Genomic DNA, 23,551 nt, shown 5'->3' on the forward strand with positions numbered 1-23,551 from the left:
AGGATCCATTCAGAACTCTCGCAGAAGCAACAAATCATCATCACCCCATGTCAGTGAAGGCTGCATGGAAGGAGATATCACCACATACACACTGGGGGCAGTACATTCCCACCTGCCCTATTACAGAGATACATATTATTTGCATCCTCAAAGCTACAATTTAGCCACATTTTGCTAAATTCCAGAGATAAAAAAAAAAATTGTACGGTAACTCATGATCAAGTTGTGAATATCAACTAACCACACTTGAGAATCCGTTTAATAAAACTTGACTGCCCAGATTCTAGCCCAGAATCTCAGAAATGGCAGCTCAGTGCCACCAGTTGTGCTCAAAGATTCTTAGGGTTCCAAATCAAGTAAGGCTCATGCAGAGGATAATTGGGGAACACACTGTTGGGTATCAAGCTGTGACAAAATTTACCCCCCCCCCCCTCATCTAGCAGTTATTTTACATAGGGTTATGCGCCTTTCATTACATGTGTCAGTGGTTACAAACTTAAGAGTGTTACATAATCATTTCAGTTCATGCATCAACTTACATTTGCTGCTGCCGCAGACTCTGCAGGGCTTGGGTTATCCACATCTTCCAAACGATGCATTGCATCACTGTAGGAATGCACAACGAGACATTTGAACATTGTAATTGTATGAAATATAAGATGCACTTCATTCAATTATCCAAAACTATCACATTTTGCAATGATGGCTGTACTTATATTTGATGCATAATTAGCTCATGTGATTCTTTTTTCATGAACACATTAAATGCACAACCTCTCAATTGTCCCAGGACTGGCTTTGTCATCCATCTCTGGCAAATATTTGGAGCCGGGTTGTTTGCTAAAAAAAGGAATAAGACAAAATGAGTTATTGTGATGTGGTTTGGAAAATGTCTAGGACCATTTCTGCAGTCGCTGCTGCAGTATGATGATCAGTTCAAAGCTCCTGAGTAGAAGTCAACGCAATCACAGTGGTATGGACATGCGTGGCTGAGGTCAATGTTGAAATACTCAGCTCCATAACGGGACACCGAGCACCGACAAGTATTTAGAAAGGGTATCGAGTGACTTCGGTGAGCAATTGAGTCCTTTGTGAGCAAATCTTTAACTGATTGCGAGCAAAAATTGTCCATAACAGCTGCACACTTTGTTCCATCCTAATAGCACACTCTGTTCCAGCCTGACCGCAAGATCCTTTTCTCACGCGCGTAAATTATCCAACAGCGTACTTGTCCCGCAGGGTTCATAGATCGCATTGCTATGGTGCTGAGAATGGATATGAAATGGCGAACTTTGACCCCAGAGGCAAGTGCACTGACCGGCTCCCCAAGTGCAGCTCATGACGACTGTTCGCTTCTACTTACGGCCTGCAGAAACTCCAGATTATCGCTGAGCTCAGAGCCAGCAGTAGAGCACCGGTTACAACTAAGAGAGCGACGAACCAGCTGTCGGGCCTCCAGTACACCTGCCTGAAGGTCAGCACAGATGTGGTCCATAGCTGACAAAGACACAGACAAAGATCCTCCGTATAGTATTAAAAGACCGCTGGGGCAAGTGCTGTTAGCGAGCACCTATGAAGGCCGGGACGAGCACACGAGGGGTCGGTGGCCAACGCCACGCCCGGCAGCCTTTGTCTCCCCAGTGGTGATGTTTACATAACGCACCAGGTACTCATTTGAGGCTGAGTCGACTTAGGAGAGACCCAGGCACAGTTCAGATAATTGTCAGTGATGTTGGCCATGAGCGAGCATCTAACTCGGGTCGCTAACCGTTACGCTGAGAGCCTCAGACACAGAAGCAGCATCATTCATATCACAAACAAACAAACTGCACAATGTAGTCGAAGGCATTGTCATTGTTGCTCAATGCTGTTGTACACACTTCACGTAGGTTGTGTAAGCTGTGATTACGAGCCAAAAACACCAGGTACAATAATTGATGGTGATACAAACGTAAAATCAGGTATTAAAAGGATATATAATTACGTATAATCACGCAAATGTGCCTTCGTGAAGGATTTTATTGAATTGAATTTACAACATGCTCATTAAACAATAGTATCCTGAGCGCAAACAAATACGGTAAAGCTTACACTTCGAATCATACAAGAAACATTTCTGAATTTGACATATTTTGGAAGAAGGATGTTTCGTGTGATTATAATTTTTTTGTGCATGTGTGTGTGTGAAGCAAATATAATCATCCCCTATACACAGCCACCCAGCCGAGTGTTAAGTTGCAGTCGCCTTCCTACTTACCGCTGTCCTTGCGGGACGTCGGGGTAGCGGGAGTGGTAGTCGACCACGGCACCACGTTCACGATGACGGTTGCTGTCGCAGTCAGCTGGTGGGACTTGTCGGGGTTCAACGATTCATCAGTCACCTCCACCAGCAGCTGAAATTGAACCGGGTCTCGGATTCCGCCCAAGATCTCGTAGCGGAACGACTGGGTGGAGGCAATAGCAGGTGAACCATTCGACGAAGGCAGCAGGACGAACCTTCCACCGTCATTGCCTGTAAGGCGAAGGCAAAGGGGAATTTGAATGAACGGATTATACGTTCATTCTTGTACACGTTATTGTTCGATTAGGAGAAACATTTTGAAGTAAAAAAATGTTTTTTTTATAGATATATTTGTTTTGTTAAAAGGAGTGGTGTGCTGAGTTACAGAATTATTCCAGGTGTAATGGAAATCGTCATAAGCAATGAAAATGTAAAACAAATCTCGCCCTCAAATGTAAAGAAGCTAACGGAAATAGAAAACCAAGTAGCCAATCACAATGACATGTCAGTAACAACAGCACTCAACATTTTCAAGGTATCCAGTTTGTAATGAAAGACAAATTTTCCAGTCTAGACATGGGTTTTCCATTAATATGCATGTACAGTAAAGCACGGTTATTTTGGACAAAAAATATAATAATGCAAGAGACCTTTGCATTGGTTATTCATTGCAAAATTCAAAACATGTATACATAAACATAATAAATATAGTTTAATCAGTAAATGTTTTCGAGAAAAAAAACCCTACTCATAATGAATGGCCCTCGAATACAATATAGATGTGTGCTGAGTAAAAATAGAGTGCGCTTTGAAGCGCTGTGACATTAAAGTGTGCATATTCCGTTAGATTTTACAATGTCCCACTCAATTTTCCACGAATTTCTAAGGTTTCAGAGCATTGACACAATGCTGTTGGAGCGTTAATGACCTCAATTCAAGCTGTTCTTATATTGACGTGACTACTGACAGCGAGTCAGTCTCAAGTACACAGCGCCCATGACATTCAGACAGCCGCAAACATCACGCATCTAGTTTTCAGATTGGTTCTGCGGCGTAATGGTTCGCACGCTGGAATTACATTTCAGAGTGCCGCTTTGATGACCCGGCGCGGCAAGTTTCATAACTTGCGTTGTCTGGCCCAGTGGCATAGCCTAGCGGTAGCACATTTACCTCTCGTTGTAGAAGTTCATGGTTCAAATCCAGCAACTGCGCTGATTAATTATGACTAATCATTACTGCTGTTTAATAACCATCACAATAATACAGGCCATCTGCTTCACAGTGAACGTCAAGGATCCCCTGACAACATTGGCAAGTGTAGGCCATTGTGCGTCAATTTTGGAAATTCACCCACAAATGACTCAAGTTGTATTATGCATAGCATTGGCAGACATACCCCAGGTCACTCTTGCAAATCACATTATCCTTGTATCTTGAAATCGCACCTAGTTCATAAACTTGAAACTCCACCTCGATCCAGTCGGCAATATAAATGTGTATGTGCATTGCTGTTGGTCGACACCCAGGTGGAGGTAAGTGTGGATATCCCTGTCACCCCTGTCCAGACATCTGGCCAGCGTGCAAGATTGGGTCAAAATACCCTCCATGAGGTGTTCTCTAAAGTTCTCTCTAGAGCAGAGGCTCTGTTCCCCGAAAAGTGGCCGTCAATCCAAATCCCATGTAACAGGGACAAGCAATGGATATCCACTCTACGTTCTTTTTTTATTAAAACCGATAACCATATAATAGATTTCATATCATGAGCACTTTACTATGTCTTTGATGGTGGAAATAATGCCAGCCTCCTTGAGAGCACAATGGCACGAGCAGCAAATGTGTATTTGACAGCCATCACAACCTTGTCATTGCACGGGAACATTCGGACCTACCTCCAACTATTTTGTAAGTCAAATCGCTCTCCGGCGAGTCTTTATCCGAACAGCTTAGTTTCAGAATGGGAGACTTTATGGTTGAGTACACAGTTGTCTCGTGGAAAGCAGGATGGCACAATGGAGGCTCATCGTTGACATTCTGAAACAAAAAAATACACATCTCGGTCAAGGAAGATCTCTCTCTCTCTACTTATTACAATTCACAAACACACTGCCACTGGCCAAGTGGGGGCAGCAATATCCATCAAAACTCCCTGTGCAAAGTTAAATGTCTCGACTAAGTATAGCACACAGCACACTGCAATAATGTTTTACCGTATACTGTTCAAAGCATAATTCCGGCAAAGACAAGGCGTTCTTACACAGCATCTACAATTTGCATTGCAGCACAAAGTAGACCCATGCGTTTATCATTGGCAATGTAAACGCGCGGATGGTGTTTGCATTTTGTTGATACAATGTACAGGTAGTAAGGCGCAGCAGTTGATGACGCTTTACCGAGACGATGACCGTCACAACAGCTGTTGCCGTTTTCTGCCTGGATGGATCTTTCTCTTGGTCATTATTGACGTCTACAGCTTGCACAGTGATTGTGTAACTTGACACCTTTTCTCTGTCCAGAGCATTCAAGAGATGAAGGCGACCTGAAAACAGTATTGACGATTGCATAAATAAAAATGACAACCGTTAAGCATAATTGTGGGAAATGTAAATAGCAACATATATAACGCCTCTTCCACGTATTTTACAGAACCCATTGGCCTTCTGCGAGTAGTCCAGAGTTTACTTGCATTGAACAAATGCTGCTGTTAATAATTTGCACCACTCTCAGAAGCACGTGCGGCTGATGGGTTGTTTAAACCATAATTTTCCTTCATATGGAAGAGGCAATCATGGGAAGGAGGTGAAATATATTTTTAAAAAATCACTGAGTTTAAGGCTGTAAATGGGTTATACGCATTTCCCTGGTGCTCATTTGAGCGGACATCACTTTGCCTTAAAAAAAAACATCCAATTCGAAGTGAGGACATCTTTAAACATCACTCACAACTGACGTTAACAGTGGGCAGTAATCGAACTCAGTTTAACGCGTAGACTTTCGCGACCAATATTATTCATAATACAGGTTCATGGGTTAGATCGCGTTATTTATAAAAGTGTCGCAACCCTCCACCACCCGACACGGCCAATCAGTAAAAAATGTGTCACGTTGGTAATTACATCCAGCATCATCAGGCAATTTGCCCGATGATGTAATTACCAGCGAAACGTCGCTCTCAAAAATTGTAAATGTTGTGGAATCACTCTTCAACACACCGGTGGGCTAAAGTAGTGAACTATTTGTCTTTTGTCAACGTGACACATTTTTTATTGATTGGCCGTGTCGGGTGGTGGAGGGTTACGACACATTTATAAATAACGCGATCTAACCCAAAAAACATTTATTATGAATCGAACTCAGGTATGAGGGTTCATGTATCACAGTGTTTACAACAACAACACCAACCCTGCACCCCCCAAAAAACTGACAGTACGGTACTATACTGTATCATACAAATGACAGGAGCAAAACTGGTAGATCATAATGCAAGACGCTATCCACACAGAGCTTTCATTGCGAGGCTATAAGGTCGCATGGATTAGCATGACATACCAAAGCCAAGACTGCCATCTACAGGCAGCTTTTAAAAATTACCATTAACAATACATCATGGGACCTCCTTTGCCAGTATCAAAATATGATAATAGGTTTTTTTCTGGCCAGAAAAAAGGAGGAAACCCTATTATCATATCATTAACAATGCAATGCGATGTCTCCGGTGACTGCTTCACAGTGGAATTCGGCAATGTGAAAAAAAAAATGTTTCACGGAACTTCTAACAACTTATGAAATGTTATACGGTAAAGAATCACTTTAGAAATATATAATAGCTCTGGCAAAGGCTTGTAAACTTATATAAAAACTAAATTTTTATGTCCTGGAAAGCGGAATTCTTGTTGCTTTTAATCTGTCACTCTTTGGCAGAGATCAGCTTCATGCGCCTTCGATAATCAGACGTTAAATATCCCAAAACACTCATGAAATGAATTGCCACTTGGCGCTCCATGGACACATAAACTGCATTTTTAAGACAGTACTCTGCCTCATACCCTATTGGTGCTGTTATGAGTGCTATTCCAATTAGTGCTTAATCACACATCTGAGAGTAATTGTATCACAATGAGGGCAATGCAATGGATGGTAATTTGATACGTAACAAACATGATTGCCTATTAAAAGAAGAATAAACGACTCAACACGTAAATCAAGTGAATGCATAATCACGGTGATGTTTGGTGCCGATAAAAATGCAGCGCATCGGTACACATTCTACCACTTCAGGTTACTGTTATTGGAATGTCGTATGCGCGCGCGCGCACCTGTGGTAGGTTCAATGAAGAACTTTGGCGGGCTTGTCTTCATTGCCACCCACTATGGAATAACGAAGGCTGTCGAAGGGCCAGTCCTGGTCCTGGCCAATCACCGTTCCAACAAGCGCGCCCACGGGGCTGTCTTCCCGCACGGAAAACTGCACATTCTTCGGTGACGGCTCAAACTCATTCACGGAGGTCACGCTGACCACTACCGTCACCGTGGCTGCAACAATCACATCCCATCAAGATCATCATGAGCGCAAAGACAAAGATCCCCCCCCTCCTCTCTCTCCCCATAGAGCCTTAACAGGCGTTTTGGGAAGAGTGCTGTTAGCGAGTAGCACCTATGACGGCCAGCACGGAATACGGGAGGGTGGGTGGTCAGCACCACGCCCGGCCGCCTTTGTCTCCCGAGGAAATGTTTACCCATCGTACTAGGTACTCATTTGAAGCTGAGTCGACCTAAGGGAGGCCCAGGACTGCAACACCACCACCGCTAACAAATTCCCACCACCATCACCAAATGCAGCACCATCATTATCACTACTACTGTCACCATCATCATAGCATTACCTCGACCATAACACCGCCAACAATGTCCCTGCACCATCACCATGAGCAGCAGAAGCTCCATCAATGGCACCACCATTATCATTACCAACATTAACATCATTATCTTTACCAACACCACCACCATTGCGACCATCACCACACCACCGTCAATGTCCCTCCACCATCACCACCAGCAACACCATCAATACCTTCACAATCACCACCACCGCAACAACTAGCAATGGCCTATACAATCAACAGCAGCAGCAGCAGCAGCACCACAACGAACAGGTAAAATCAGAGGTCATTAATGCATGCTGTGTCAATATTCTCGGCATGTATAAACATTAGGACAGCTCTAAATGATCGAACATTTTTTTTTCCTTTATTCTTCAAAGGAAACTATTTAAAAAAATACTTCATGAAAAATGATTCATCCTGACCACTTATTTTACTCGCCACCGATGTTAGCCGCAAATGAGAATCAAACTCAGGGTGCCTGGCGTATAGTGCAGTGCACTACCCATACACCACCCGCTCCATATAACATACTCTATAACATTGTTGTATATTGCAGCTGTATATACCATACGATTTTAAATAATCCTTTAAAAATGAAGTAGCCAGGAACCTTGAAGCTGGCTCATATTTAGACAGTTGCCTGTGATTGCATTGAGCTGATGGTCTCAGCTCAGTCACCAATGACTACACACACACAATCACATAAAATTTCGTTCTGCACTAAATTTGGATAATTTCAGCCCTGAGAATTAAAATATCGCTCTGATTGTCATTCCGAACTTTACTCTGATATGCAGTGGGGGTAACGTCCTTCTCTCTCCCACGTAGACCAGAGATCAATTGAAGGTATCTCAGAGGTAGCTCTGTAATATCCACTTCCATGGGCCATTGTCTAACACGGCATGAAGGAATTGCACTGCTCTGTGGAAGATCGGAATAGATACTTCGTCTCATGCCAAAGAAAAAGCAGGATTAAATGAAGACAACATGACAAAACAAACTGAAGAAATGTGAGACATTACTGCTTAGACTGGGGTATCCTCCGTCCCGCACCACCATCAGGATAGTGTGTTTGAACTCCAGGTTGGCCACCGAAGCAGTGTCACATTGCAACCCAGCAGATCCAATCTACAAATTCAGTCAAGAATGACAAATAGGCAACACAATGCCGAATTAGTGCACGTACTGCCCTTTTGTCAACCCACTGCTCAATTACGGCCTCCCCATGCCGTGCAGGTCATGGGGGTTATTTGACCAAACACTAGCAGGTGGGTGAGTGTGCGTTGGTTAGGGCAGGGAGCATTAGACATTGAGGCATAGTACAGACCAACAGTGGAATTTGATCACTGCTGACATCTCCTTGCATCAGCCTACACCACCTGCTTTATGCATGTTGGTCACTCTACCTAAGCACAGCCCAGGCTCACCGCTGCTTTGCTTCTGAGATCAGATGATTTGGTCATAGGCCCCAAATGTTATAATCGTAACTGAACGAACTGTGCTCTACATTCGTCTAAAGCGTATTTTGCATCATTGGTGCAAGTGCTGCTGACTACAGCAGCTCTGGGCTCTTAATTACTGCAGTTGTATTGTAATTTCAGACTATTAATATTTCACAGGATTAAAACACTCATGAGATAGTATGCATACTATTATTGCTCGTGTCGAAACCTGGATTTCTTGTCCGTGTATTGTGCGTGCATATTGTGCTGACAAAAATGCATGCATGTTTTTTTTTATTCAAATGTCAGTCGCTATTGGATGAGTGTATTATAGAGTATTGCTGCTGTTGAACAAATGTACTAAACACTGCTGGATGAAATATTAATGTCAGGATTAAACATATTCACCCATTGCTGAGACATAATTGTGACACATTATGCAGGAAACAATATACATAGAGGAACATTTTTCATTTTGCCACATCATTTAAATACAGGGCTTAATTCAAACTTTGTGAAGTGAAATAAATTGATTTATCTCTGGTGTTCTGAATCACTTTAATAAGACACGTATTGATTCTTATTTTTACACGACGAATGGGTTTCTGCACAATTCACTTTTACTTTTCTAATCACTGAAGCTTGACATTGACGCGACAAAAAGGCTCTCATAGCCTTCATCACTCACCCTATAAGAACATTAGAATCACTGCAGAAATTCAAGTTAACACCAAATCCGAATTGGAAATGCTCGCGAATATTAAGCAGTGCCACAATTCCACGGAACTCTCCTCCGCTAAACGAGTTCCGGTGACCCTCTGACCTTCACGCGAACTTCGCTCGCGGAAAAAAGAGCGAGATCATTCGCTCGGCCCACATTCGACATCTCTCTTTTGAAAAGGCAGCCGCGACACTCACCAATATTTCATCGCCCGAACTTTGGAAGCGATCTCTGGCGCTGACGTCGAGCTGCATGCTGTAAAGGAGCTGGTTGTTGGGGGCTGAGCCATCGCGGTCCCAACACGACAGCTGTGCCACAAGCCCCCCTACGGGCGCCGTCTCCGGGAGAGACACGCTGAGGAAATGGAAAAGATTCCTGATCACTCATCGGCTGCACTCCACTGTAAAGAGGCACAAAGGCATTGCTTGCTTTCTCTAAATGCAGTAGCTAGTTAACGACGTTCATGCCACTTAACAAACTGTCAAGCAAGGGCTTAATTTCAGAGGGAGTTGTTGCAGGTTGACAGGCCCCTGTAAAATATTCCGTGATCCAACAATCTAAAAAAAATGTTGCTTTCGCTTCAAAATTCGTATTACGCATTTTGTTTGAGGAATATATGTGTGTGAACTGTGTTTGGATATGTTTTTGTTGCTCTAAACTTCATTTAAATATCCCGAGTGGCCACTGATGCGACATGTCTCTTTGGAAATTGAAACCAAGGGACATTGCAGGCAACATGTAAGCTCAAGAATGCAGCGGATAAAATCAGCACAAAACTTCAAAAACCAACGTAATAATATATTATACAGAAAATGACAGCATCTATGGGACTAATCAGAGACAACAAATATAAACAAAACTTGGCACACAATCGAGACAAGGTATTTATGAACACTCATTCATTGACCGACAACAACTTAACATATAGAGGATTGCAGAGTTTGGGCGATTGTCTGCTTCGGCTCACTGCCTGGCTGCATTCCAGCTTGCCTGTGGGTCTTCAGTGGTTGTAAGATGCAATTTGCATGAACGACACACTTATATTAAACTAAATGTCATCATCATCATTTTAATTATATCATTAATGTTCAGCGACTTGCTAATCCTCTGCTGAGGACATGCGGAACTTCCTATGCTATTTTAGGTCATGGGGGTTGTTTGACCATACTTTACCACGCTGGTAAGTACATTTGCGGATTTCACTATGTTATGAAATCAACAAATGCTTAAATTCAAGTGTGTATGTAATGTCTATCGGATCTTGTTTTTTTTTTAAACATGTGTTAACTATAAAGGTGTCGGTGCAGCCCATTCGGCCACTGCTGGCAAAAGTTAATTTTATAGAGCCCATTCTTTGGTTCTTTCGGTTAAGTCACGTCTAAAGATAAAATAATAATAAATTAAATAATAGCATATTACGACGTTTCGATTGCAACACAAGCAATCATCATCAGGCATAAAAGAAATAACAACAAAAATCTAACTAGAAAACTATAGACAGACATACAAGCAGACTTACATCACAAGGACACACAGAGAGAGAACACATATCGGCACAAAGACCTCTCTCTTTGTGCCGATATGTTTTCTAGTTAGATTTTTGTTGCTATTTCTTTTATACATGATGATGATTGCTTGTCTTGCAATCGAAACGTCGTAATATGCTATTATTTAATTTATTATTTTATCTTTAGACGTGACTTAACCGAAAGAACCAAAGAATAATTCCTGCAGTCACGAAAGCTCCAAAATTAAGATTTATAGAGTCCAGCTAGAGGGTATTAAGCCTGCTATTCCATGCTGGGCAGACGTCTTGGAGGAGGTGGAAGTACCCGCACTGTATCCCACCACACGCAACCTGTCAATCGGCTAGCTGTGTCATACCCATTTATACTGCTGGGTGGACAGAGGCTTGCAGATTTAAGAAACCCGTTTTAACTCCTGCGCCAGGAGATTGAACAGGCGATCTCTGGATTGCAAGTCTGGTGAGCTAACCATTACACCGTGGAAGCATCCCTATACACACACATATATGTAAATTATTATAATATAAAAAAACATGTGAATTTGACTTACTAATGCACATACTGTGAACACTGTGGGGGGTTGTTGTTGGTGTCCATGACTGAGACTGTGAGTGTGGTGGTGGCTGAATGAATTCTTCCCACATCATGGACTCGTATTCTTAGCTCATACGACTTGGGAGCGTCCAGGTTCATTCTCTCCCAGGAAGGTGCCGCTGTAATCACTCCTGATTCTGTTGTGGTGTCCAGCCGCAGAAAGAGTATCGCAAAGTTTGCGGTCGATTAGTTTAACATTGACCAGAATTGAAAACAGAAACAACACCAGATAAGGAAACTGTGTGCCCGGAATGGCCCAACAAATCTGTAGATATAACTAAAAGCAGTATATACATCAATAGACTTAATTAAAATGTGTTAATGACATGGAATTTACCTGAAACATATATATACAAGAGCAAGCAAATCTAAAAAAATGTCCGCTCATGTTCCTATTCGTGTTGATCTCAAATTTAACCACAAGATTTATTCTTTGGTTCTTTTGGTTAAGTCACGTCTAAAGATAAAATAATAAATTAAATAATAGCATATTACGACGTTTCGATTGCAACACAAGCAATCATCATCAGGCATAAAAGAAATAGCAACAAAAATCTAACTAGAAAACTCTCGACAGACATACAAGCAGACAGACATCACAAGTCTGTCTATAGTTTTCTAGTTAGATTTTTGTTGCTATTTCTTTTATGCCTGATGATGATTGCTTGTGTTGCAATCGAAACGTCGTAATATGCTATTATTTAATTTATTATTTTATTTTTTGACGTGACTTAACCGAAAGAACCAAAGATTAATTCCTGCAGTCACGAAAGCTCCAAAATTAAGATTAACCACAAGAGTTAAGCAAGTCGTGATGCATCGATGTCATAGCTATCATTATCATCGGCCATGATCAATCCACTCTTAGATGAAGGTCACCCCAAGCCGTTGCCACCTCTCATGATCCTGCAATGCAACAATTTACCCAGCCATAATAACGTTTTTGTTGGGTTAGATCACGTAAACATAAATGTGTCGTTATCTAACCCAAAAAAAACACCGCTGTTGTGGATAATATTGGTCGCGAATGCCTACGTGTTAAATCTACCCAGCCACTGCACGTGAACTGATCTCATCACTCCATCTCCTCAGTCGACGTCCTTTCGGCTGTGTTCCTTTCCTTGGGTGCCACTCCGTCATTATTCTTGACGTTCATCCGTCGTCACTTGGAGCAATGTGCCGTGCCCAAGGCCATATACTTTTCTTAATATAGTTTTGGATGATGTCATTAAGCTGTGTGTATAGTCTCTAAACCACGTGTACCTCTTCCTCTCTCAACATAATTACAAGGATATTTCTCTCTATGCGTCTATGTGCGCTTTTCAGTTTTTGTTTGATATTCTTTGTTCATGCCCATGTTTCTGAATCACTTGTCATAGCGGGTAGTATGTACTGCTCAATTAATGGTCAATTTATTTATTACAATTGAGTATTTTATTTACAAAGCACACCTAATATTGCGTGAGAGAATTCTTAACAATGTTTGCAAATAATATGCCAAATATATAATGTTTTTCCTTCATGAGCATAATCTAAGACAAATGTAGTACAAACAAAACTGTCCAAATGAGAGACAATGCAAACCCAAACGTTGAATATGAGCCAAAAATGTGCCTCTATTTAAACCGAAATTGTGGCTGAATCGTTATTCAAAGAATAACAATGCATCAAACAATGTTTATAGAAATTAACTCCATATAGTTAAGCAATTTGTGTTTGTGTATATATATGTGAAATGCCGAACAATGACAATCAAAAAGTTCGTGCTGGAGTATCAATGTACAGTCGTTTCTCGATCCACTGCTGGATGAATGTGTCCGGATCCCACGTCATTAGTTAAAGGGGATGTTTTTTTCTGTTATCATGCTTCACAGCCACACTTATCGGTGGGGATTGCTGAAGGTAGAGTTGATGTCAGCTGTGGATGGGAATCAAACTCAGGTCGTCGGGTTCATCGCGCGCTGCGCTAACACATGTGACGACACTGCTGCGCCTAACCTCAAAGTCACCCATACTGATCCTGACGTTATATAATTCTCTCTGTGTTCGTGTATTAGCAACGAATGTCTACAGTGGGATGAGTATGCCGTTGTACAATGATAATAGTTTTTTTGTTAATTTGAGGCATTGTTCAATTGTTATTATTTTTTATCTAGTTCTGCTCACCAGGATCAATGTTGAAGCCTTTGTATTCATCAATGAATTCAAAGAAAACGCCGTCGTTTTCATCCAGGTCTACGGCTGTCACTTTGGAAATTACTTTTCCGGGAGATGTTGTGTCCGGTACGCTGACGGGGTTAGAGATGAAAGGTCTAAAAAGAAGTGGGGTGGGGAGGGGGTAGGCATATTACTTGCCGAATGTATAAACATTTATCACGCAAACAGTATTTCGACCATAAACTGTTTTACAAGTTACCAGTCTTAGAAAATTCACCAATGAAATTCCCAGACAAGGAACGCAGACTCAGACTTTATTGAGACAGGCAAGGCCCACTGAGCTAAACAGCTCTCTGGATTAGTTTAATTTATGAAAGCACCACTTATTAAGAGCCTTAAAAAAGTGAGTAAGAGGTGGCACCTAATGTTGGGTGTCTCATCGTTGATGTTATGTACAAAGATGGTTAAGGTTCCAAGGCAAAACAGAGGTGCGATCTTATTTGCTTCTTCCACTCGTAGAGAGAGTTTGAAAACCTGAAAATAAAAATAGCGTAATAACAACAATACTCTGATGACACATACGGCAAATGACATTCATTCAACAGTGTTGTAGCGAAATGCTTGACCTTATATTTAAATCAATTTTATTTTTAATTCAGAGATGCTGCCATGGTGCAATACCACCCTGGACTCGCACAGCAGTTGAACAACGGTGCAGGTTTCTTAAATACCCCATACCTCTGTCCACCCAGCAGCATAATGGATGCACCACTTACTCAATCGGCAGGTTGACTGCGGTGGGGGAAAGTGTGGGTTCTCCCACCTCTTCCAAGATGCGCTAGCATGGAAGAGTAGGCCAAATATACCCTCTAGTGGAGGTCCTTAATTCAGCAGTGGCATGAGCAATGCATTGAAAGGCTGCATCCCTGCCTTCATCTTCACCTCGTTGATAAGCAAACCTATATCGCGCATTTCTATGATAAATGAGACAAGACAAAAACACACACACACACCTTCCACCCAGTGTCGTAGTTTAATTGTTCCTTGGCAGTAAGAGCGACAATACCACTCGCCGGATCCACAGAAAAGAATCCAGACGCCGCTGTCAGGTTGGGCCTTTGCTCCGTGATCTTAAACTGGAAACGATGAAAGACATAGCTGGAGGCATTGCTCAGACAGGTATGTTTTAAGCATCAGTATATTCATGAACAGATACGACATGTCCTCTATCTATGGTAGGGCAATAAGCGCATGTGCTCTGTTGGCTGTACACTTTGTTTTTGTATGCAGGTGGGCCCCAGGAAAATAAACAATGCACATGCTTTAAATCACAGCGTCTGCGCTCGGGCCCAAAGGTCTTTAACAAAAGCAGCCAGCAACAAAGGGCAGACACTATTGATAGCACAGCAGATACGAACACGTGTCTTGGACTGAGCAAGGTTATGGAAACTTTGGAAATGGGGCAATGGGATAAGGATTCAAAGTCTGGTAGAACTAATACAGCAAAAAGAGAGATAAATAGTGCATCCCATAACATATTTGTTGAACACAGTTTGGATAAGATTAAACTTATTGGTAGAATTAGTCCTGTGCCTTCACTAATGTGGTATTTCTTTCCATCAGCACAACACATTCCATCCGTAAAAAAAACTGAATGTCATAAACACACACTGTATGTGTAGAATACACATGTACTGGGCTCCTTGGTTACGGAAATGGGCAATGTTATTGCAAATTAAACTCATCAAGAAAAAAAAACGAGTCATTCCCCGCCACAATAAAATGTTACATACGATGAGTGTGTCATCGATGTCTGGGTCTGAAGCAACGAGCTTATAAATTGGTTTGAAGATGGGATGATCTTCAAAAATGACAGTTTCTGCCCCTGAAAAAAAAACACATGATACGTGTAAAACTCTTCGTACGAAAAAAAAAATCCAGGTGTCAATAATAAATGTTTTACCACTGATGTCATGAGGCTGACCAACAGAAACGCACACATGCATCTTTAACTGATTCCAATGTCATACACTGCACACACTATACGGATTGTAATGGATACAGCCATAACAAACCTCGAGATTGACCTGTGACAAAGAAAAACACTGCGCGCTTGTTATGGTCCCTGACATGAACACCAAAATGAAATGCTGAACAAATTTTAAAAATTCTGTGCTCCACACGAAACCTCGGTCACACCGTGCTCCGTTCGCACGGAGACGCTTGCACTCGTGTGCACACAATTACACGCACGCTCGCACGCGCTCGCAGGCCACACACGAGCGCAAGCGAGGCACTGGAATGAAACCCAACACTTCTCATCTTAAAATGGAATGCATATCATGCGCAGAACCTCGGGAGTTTGGCGGAAAATTTGGTGAGGCCAGTGTCTAGCAGTGGATTGATCAAGGCTGACGGTGACGACGATTGTAACGCATTAAGCTGTTTGTGATAATTGTTTTTTTACCCTTCTATCTGGCAACAAAAATGACACCTCTTTTTATCATATCAATTATCATATTTTTTACTGGCAAATGAGGTTCCAATGGTGCTGTTTGATTGTGTAATTGATAAATAATGTTTTACCGGTGTTCTGGGAGAAGGCAGGATCACATTGTGGCGGCTCGTTAATTGGGTCCAGAATAACGGTGAGCGTGAGTGTTGCCGAGTGAGTTCGATTCTTGTCGCACGCTCGGATGCTAAGGAGGTATTCTCTAGGAGTCAGAGGATCATCGTAATTCAAACGTTTCGAAGTTGATACCGTCCCTGTACCTGCACGCAAACAAAACAAACGTCAACATGCCAAAAATGCCACGAGTGAATTGGAATGTTATGTTCAGTAAATTCCATTTGCTGATAACAAAATAATAATAATACAAACTCTGCAAGAGCACACCGTATAAAGCCCCCAAACATGAAAAGTAGGCACATTCCAAAATGCACATTGTAAAATTGAACATTCGCTTCACATCCACCACCATGATGCGATGATTACGGCTGACAGAGGTGCAGACATTACCGCGTCACTTGCCGTGCTTGTGCTGTTTAGCCCTGCGATGTGCTTTCAGGCTGCACCGCGTGTTGATTCGTCATAATGTCAAACGTTTTCTCCACATGCCGGATGTTTTTTTTGAGTACTGAACAACCAAATCAAATGCCAAAGAAGCTTCCAGAGTGTGGAGCGAAACGTCTGACATCATGCCGAATGACGTGTAGTACACATTGCAGCCTGATAACAAACACATCGGGGAGCTAGGCGCTAAAATGTTGAACAATTCATAACGGGCTTAACCAGGTCAATTGATATTCAGCATATCACAATGGACTGTATGCATTTGAACGTATCGGCAGTACACTGGTGCGCAGTATTAAAAAAAAAGAAAAATTTTCGCAATAATGATTTATGTTCCAGTGATTCGCAACCCCGGTCATAAAATCTTGAGAGGTGCATCAAAATCAATTCTCGTGATGTCGAAGCAGTCGATAGACGAATCTTACGAGCAGCTGAACATGAAGTGTCACAGTCTGTTGCTGTATAGCACCCAGTCTGATGCCGATTGGCTGCTCCGTGTTCCAAAAGGCAAATTTGACTCGTGCCCTAGACTTGATCGGTTCCTCGATTCAACGGACCCAAATCAACGGTCAATATTGACCTTTTTGGCAAGTCTCAGGCTACTGAATAAACCTTAGAATCGTGCCAAACTTGGCGACATGGTCAATTAAAGACTGATACACAGATTAGCTGATTCATTTTTTTTTATTTTCGATTGTTTTTTGAGGACTGGTGTGTCATGCTCCACCGATGTACCCGCCAATACGTCCCATTTGCTGCTAAATATTTATGGAGGGCAACACATGGAACGGGGCATTCTGACGCGCACAGTTGTTCCCACCTGTCTCTATGTTGAAGGAATCCTCGTTGCCAACAAACTCAAATGTCGCGGTGTCGTTGGCATCGCGGTCGCTTGCGTGAAGCTGGGCGACGACTGTGCCAGGGGGCTGTTCCTCAGCGACGTGAGCAACATCTGCTGGATCCGACCTGCCAAAATCAGCATGACAATATTCCACAACTCGGGAGGAATTCGATGAGCCATGAAGCTCTTTTTAAATCCTTTATATTAAGTTCGCTTGCTTGCGTGCTTGCTTGCTTGCTTAGGACCGTGCAAATCTTTCGGTCGTTTTTTAACCCACTTCCCGTGATCCAATCGAGCTGACATTTTGCACACAGACTCGTTGTGCGTGACAATTTATTTTCGTGAAAAAAAATTTCCAAAATTTTCTACTTTTTAGGAAAAAAAATTTCACTAACACAATCATATATTTTTCCTAAACACAGAAAATTATTCAAGAAAACAACAAAAAATTACAATATAAACAATCATACAAAAACTGAAAACCTTATAATCCTTATATACGACTTTCCTTATATTTAATTTAAAATACCAATGTGATAAAAATGAAACTCTTACTCAAGAAAAACAGAAATGAATAATAAAATAAAACCGATGCCACGCATATAAAGGATTTATAGTGAAAAACTTTGTTTTTACGGGTTAATTTTTTAAATCCTTTATATTAAGTTCGCTTTCTTGCGTGCTTGCTTGCTTGCTTAGGACCGTGCAAATCTTTCGGTCGTTTTTTAACCCACTTCCTGTGATCCAATCGAGCTGACATTTTCCACACAGACTCGTTGTGCCAGACAATTATTGTTCGTGAAAAAAAATTCCCAAAATTTTACACTTTTTAGCCAAAAAAAATGTATTTTACATATATTCAAATAGAACGCATTCATGGCTTTGTCTGAACGTCAGAGTGTAAGAGCCCAGAGCGTAACCCCTCCACAGGCCGTGGCGGAGTAGCGCAGTTGGTAGCGCCCTCGCTTCCCATGCCAAAGGTCGCGGGATCGATCCCCGTGTCCTCCACAGGCGAATATATTTTAAATCCTTTATATTAAGTTCGCTGCCACGCATATAAAGGATTTATAGTGAAAAACTTTGTTTTTACGGGTTATACTTATTCAAATATGTCCCGCAGTAGGGGGACGTGGCCAGGGACTTAGGTCAACAAACAATACAAAAGACGAGTGCAAGATAGAGAAAAGGTGAGCGGGTTGCTAAAAAGAAATAAATGACGATAGTGACTTATGACTATAGTCATTTATTTATAGCTATAAAAGTACCGAAGTACACATTGCACAAGGACGTATACATTCCTGCCAATTTGCCAACATCAAATGCAATGAGGAGAGTTCAACATCGATGTGAGCGATACCAATTACTCCATTGACTAAAATCCACAAAGCAACATTGTCCTCCACTCCCTCCTGGCAGGCCACAAGTCTGCGAAACTCAGCACCTTCGTGTGATAGATTGCGCTAACTGTGAAATGTCACGTAATGTGTACAATTATTTCCTTTTCATAACACCTTTAAGAATAAAGCAACACTGTAATGTCATGTATTTATCCAAAGAGCCCTGGTCTCAGGGCTCTTTTGCAGGAATGTATGTGTGTATGTATCTACACTATGGGAACCTCATTTGCCAGTAAAAATATGATAATTGGTTTTTTACCCTTCTATCTGGCAACAAAACTGACACCTTTTTACAAGGAGTCATGTTTGCATAGACCGCAATACCTGCAGTCATAATACATCTGGTCCAACCCATATGAGACTAGGCTCTAAGGAAAGCTGTCTCGGGTGTGGACCAATCAACTTCAAGGACAGTGCACATTATCAGAGTTATGTTCTTTTGTTTGTATTATGACTGCAGGTATTGCGGTCTATGCAAACATGACTCCTTGTAAAAAGATGTCAGTTTTGTTGCCAGATAGAAGGGTAAAAAACCAATTATCGTGTTGAACTTCTTTCGCACCATACGCAGCTAACCGCGCTTATTGGAGGCGTGTGGGAAGGACAACAAACTAAACACAAAAGAAGTTCTAAAGAAATGAGTTTCAATCTAGATTTGAAAGTGCTCCAGTGCCTTCCTCATATCGGAAGGAAGAGGATTCCAGATGGCCTGAGAAGTGCATCTGAAAGCTCGCGATGCGGTGAGCGTCTTTGTTCGATGGTCAGCCAGAAGCCGCTGCGGTGAGGATGACCGGAGTTCGTCCTGAATTGAGATGTTTGGCCAATACCAATCGAAGGAGATTGTTTTTTGTTTGTTAAATAGACAATAAATGCGTTGCATACATGGTATAGGTGCATATATAAAGGCTACACATTAATGTTATTGACCATGCATTTCGTTTTGAATGTGTGCATGTGTGTAATAAAGTTCGGCTCTGGTCAATCCACTGCTGGATGAAGGCCTCCTCTGGCCATCCAGTCATGGGAGTTGTTTGAACATACTTCATCACACTGGTCAGCAGTGGCGGCTCCTGCAAAATCTCTCAGGGGGGGCAAATTTCTGAATGATTGATAAGGATAAGGTCCACCCATGCAATGGATAAATTAACAGCTTAAGCATGTAAAGGCAACTTCACTTCTTTAATATTAATGAAAAATAAAGTGACTCTTACAATACATCTTGTTTGTTTCTATACTCACTATTAAAACAAACCACTCAAGTTTATTTTATTAAAGATTCCACTAGGTGGCCACAAATTATATTGTTGGATGAAACGTGCTTACGTATGATGACGTAAGTACGTATGATGACGTAAGCACGTTAGGGCGAGCCCTCCCGGAAGCCATAGAGAATGCATTGGAGCGCCCCCGTTCGAAAAAATACATCTTTGAATGTAAGTCTATGGGGCCACTCGGGGCGATTCTCAGCCGGAGTGAAATCGCCCAAAAAGAGGCGGTACTCCACAGAACGTAGCATGACGCTGATTGGACTATATCCAGAGGCTGCAGTGACGGCTAGCGTGACTCTGTGGTTCAATGACATTGGTGGTGCGTCGCCCAATCGCCCTAATGAAGAAACCGCCCCTGCTGGTCAGTGAGAGCTGCATAAGGCAGGGAGCCCAAGACTGGCTCATGTATCAGATTCCGTTGATGTTACTCAGATCGCTGGGTTCAGAGCACAATGCGCTACCTCTTGGCCACTGATCGGAACCCGCCCACCCCATGCATGTGAGTTGGCACAGTAGGGGGCACAGCTGGTACATCGGCCAGTCATCTCAGTCAGTCAACCCATGGCACCTGGGCCCTCCCCGTGACTTCCTGCCAGCGGGCGTTGGACACTTCACGTGGCCTTAAAGTGCACTTAACCTGGCACAAGCGCCTTGGTGACGTCACGCGCCACTTCGTGTTGAATGGCGGTTGTTGTTATTATTTACGTGTATAATTATATATTCACATCTATATGACCGGCATGGTATGGGGGAAGCTTTCATCTAAGCAGTCGACTGACAAATTGTCGTACGTGATAATTTTCCAATTCACGTGTTCATGTACGCATGTATTGTAGCTATGGAGTTTGGCCAGAATAGAAGGCGTCATGAACGCCTGTCTCCCTGGTCTCTAGCACAAGCCTGTTTTGGGTTTCCACCGCGGTGCTTTGGTCGACAAAAGCACCAAGTGGAGGGGTGGATAAGCCCCTCGCGCGCACCTGGCCTGGCACAGGTGCCGTGGTGACGTCGCCGTCACTTGGTGGCGAATGGCAGGTATTGCCATTGGTTGATATGGATGCATCATGCATCACACTCATGACGCTTTCTACGTTCAACTCACGTTATTTGCGGCGTTTCGTCGTTTACATCTTCAATAAAAACGGTCACCATTCCCCTGCATGACTTCCGTGGCAGTCCGTTGTCCGTGACATTGACGGTAATTTGAAATACCTGTGACAACACGGCTCAATGCATCCGTTGTTTGCAAAGCATGACTGTGAGTCAATGCAACGGAAGAATAGCACATGCACAATATAAATGCAGAGTAGGTAGGTGAGAAGAGCTCTGAACTCGCCCTGAAATTGATCGGATTTGCTTGAGATTTCGAGCACACACTTGCATTGGTATGTACATAATGCAAATATTCTCACTACCAGAGGCAATGTATTTTTCCGGGTACAAGAGTTAACTTGTCGTGAAAAATGTTCCCTTGCTTTGGCATGTAAACTGCAAAAACTGAGCATCCAATAACGAGGAGGAATATTGCGCCTTGTATGTGCGCCATCAATTAGTTTTGCTAATTGTTTCTAAGGGTGCAACTCTGCGCACCTGATGCTACTCGTGTTCATTGAACAAAGGTACTACACACGGGAAAAATGGCACTGCAAGTTGAAAACATGTATGTCTATGGGAAGTCATCCAGTTAATTGCGTGACACAGATCCTTCTTCCACTGGGTGGGTCAGTGCCGTAATATTAAGATGTATAGATACAAAGTTTTCGTGACTGCAAGGATCCATATTGTTTGGTTCTTTCGGTAAAAAAAATAAGAGATGAAAATAAAAAAATAAAAGTACATTTGCTTTTATTTAATAATAAACAAAATTTACTTTTATTTATTTACTTTTTCCCCTACGTGACTTTACAGAAAGAACCAAAGAATATGTATAGATAGGTTTAGGCCATTGGTGTGCTCTCAGATTCTGTATGGGTGAGAACAGGGATTTTTTAAACTCCAGTTCTTGAAACTCATTACATTGCGAATTTTTATATTTACCAATCTTCTTAATCAGAATGTTAATCGAGTTATTAGACATTGTACGTGTATGATGATTGTTAAATATGTCCCCTATGACATAGTGATGACTGATACAAATGAATATAGACATGTGGAGAGCACTCACGTGAAAATCAGCGCTCTGTACTTTACGTCAGACATGTTTATGAATCACCAGGCGTGTACAGCATGGGACAACTCAATTTGTCATTTGAGCAAGAAGATCGGTGAACGTGGAAAGGTGGACTATGGTGGGTGACGAGGACTGTCGCAGCATCCGAGCTCACTACCCCCCCTGGTTTAAACTCAGATGCACCCTGTCCAAGACTGAGGTCTGTGGATTTTCTGTAATCCCCCCCCCCGACCTCGCGTCGCGGTTTGTGCTCTGTACCAGGCTGCTATTGAAATACAATAACAGAAATTTGAGAAGAATGTTCGAGCCAGGGGTGGCCCGTCCATTTAGGTGAACTTAGCGGTCGCCTAAGGCGCCAAGTTAAGTGAGGTGCCAAATTTGAGGGAAAAAATACAAACTAAAAACGAATACCAATAAAATAACGAAGATTTCGTTACTTCAATTCCCGTGGGCGCACAGACGGAATATGAATTATGATTCATATCTCAACATGTCTGATAATTTATTGGTTGGACATACGGACGGACGAACAAACATAAAATATCATGGGACCTTCTTTGCCAGTACCAAAATATACTAATAGGGGTTTTCCCCTTTTTTCTGGCAACAAAACTGACACCTTTTGCAAGGAATCATGCTTACATTAACCACAATACTTGCAGTCAAATGCAAACAAAAAACAATACTCTGATAATGTATGCATTGTCTTTGAAACTGATTGGTCCACCAGGCGTCACCTGGTCGAACACCATATGAGACGAGGCTCTAAAGAAAGCTGTCTCTGGTGTGGACCAATCAGTTTCAAAGATAATGCATAAATTATCAGAGTATTGTTTTTTGTTTGCATTTGACTGCAAGTATTGTGGTTAATGTAAGCATGAATCCTTGCAAAAGGTGTCAGTTTTGTTGCCAGAAAAAAGGGGAAAAACCCTATTGGTAAACAGAAAATAATTATGCCTTTGTTTTAAAAAAATCCGCTTAAAAATATTAAACAGAAAATAGGGGCAACATTTTTCCAGTTTACCAAAAACCTCAGCCTTGGATCTGCCCTTGGAGTTTGGGGATGAGGGCGCCGATTGCGTGGTTCGCCTAGAGGGCGCCAGTCGCTGGCAGCTCGTCTAGGGACGCCTCTGGTAAGGGGTCGTCCATAAATGACGTCACGCGATTTTGGACGATTTTTGACCCCCCCCCCCCTTTGTCACAC

General features: G+C 42.2%; 2 protein-coding genes across 3 annotated transcripts in view; both read right to left on the reverse strand.

The window, feature by feature from the left end:
- Window positions 1-2,271, reverse strand: part of LOC133349462 (cadherin-related family member 3-like) — a 34,041-nt gene extending 31,770 nt beyond the window's left edge. The window contains 4 exon segments of the mRNA XM_061562936.1: window positions 540-606; window positions 775-840; window positions 1,364-1,497; window positions 2,258-2,271. The gene's annotated coding sequence lies outside the window, so the exon portion shown is untranslated.
- LOC133349461 (cadherin EGF LAG seven-pass G-type receptor 2-like) overlaps window positions 2,265-23,551 on the reverse strand; it is a 35,844-nt gene continuing 14,557 nt past the window's right edge. For both annotated transcript variants that reach the window (XM_061562935.1, XM_061562934.1), the window contains exons 17-30: window positions 21,280-21,389; window positions 17,495-17,640; window positions 16,188-16,373; window positions 15,395-15,486; window positions 14,615-14,737; window positions 14,023-14,135; window positions 13,611-13,756; window positions 11,401-11,581; window positions 9,522-9,678; window positions 8,184-8,289; window positions 6,595-6,811; window positions 4,672-4,817; window positions 4,171-4,312; window positions 2,265-2,512 (exon numbers count right to left, since the gene is read on the reverse strand). In XM_061562935.1, the coding sequence (XP_061418919.1) occupies window positions 6,606-6,811; window positions 8,184-8,289; window positions 9,522-9,678; window positions 11,401-11,581; window positions 13,611-13,756; window positions 14,023-14,135; window positions 14,615-14,737; window positions 15,395-15,486; window positions 16,188-16,373; window positions 17,495-17,640; window positions 21,280-21,389 (1,566 nt within the window). In that variant the 3' untranslated portion in view covers window positions 2,265-2,512; window positions 4,171-4,312; window positions 4,672-4,817; window positions 6,595-6,605. The remainder of the gene's footprint in view (window positions 2,513-4,170; window positions 4,313-4,671; window positions 4,818-6,594; window positions 6,812-8,183; window positions 8,290-9,521; window positions 9,679-11,400; window positions 11,582-13,610; window positions 13,757-14,022; window positions 14,136-14,614; window positions 14,738-15,394; window positions 15,487-16,187; window positions 16,374-17,494; window positions 17,641-21,279; window positions 21,390-23,551) is intronic.

The sequence above is a fragment of the Lethenteron reissneri genome, chromosome 30, assembly GCF_015708825.2.
Source record: "Lethenteron reissneri isolate LAM-NWPU_2019-01 chromosome 30, ASM1570882v1, whole genome shotgun sequence".
NCBI lineage: Eukaryota > Metazoa > Chordata > Hyperoartia > Petromyzontiformes > Petromyzontidae > Lethenteron > Lethenteron reissneri.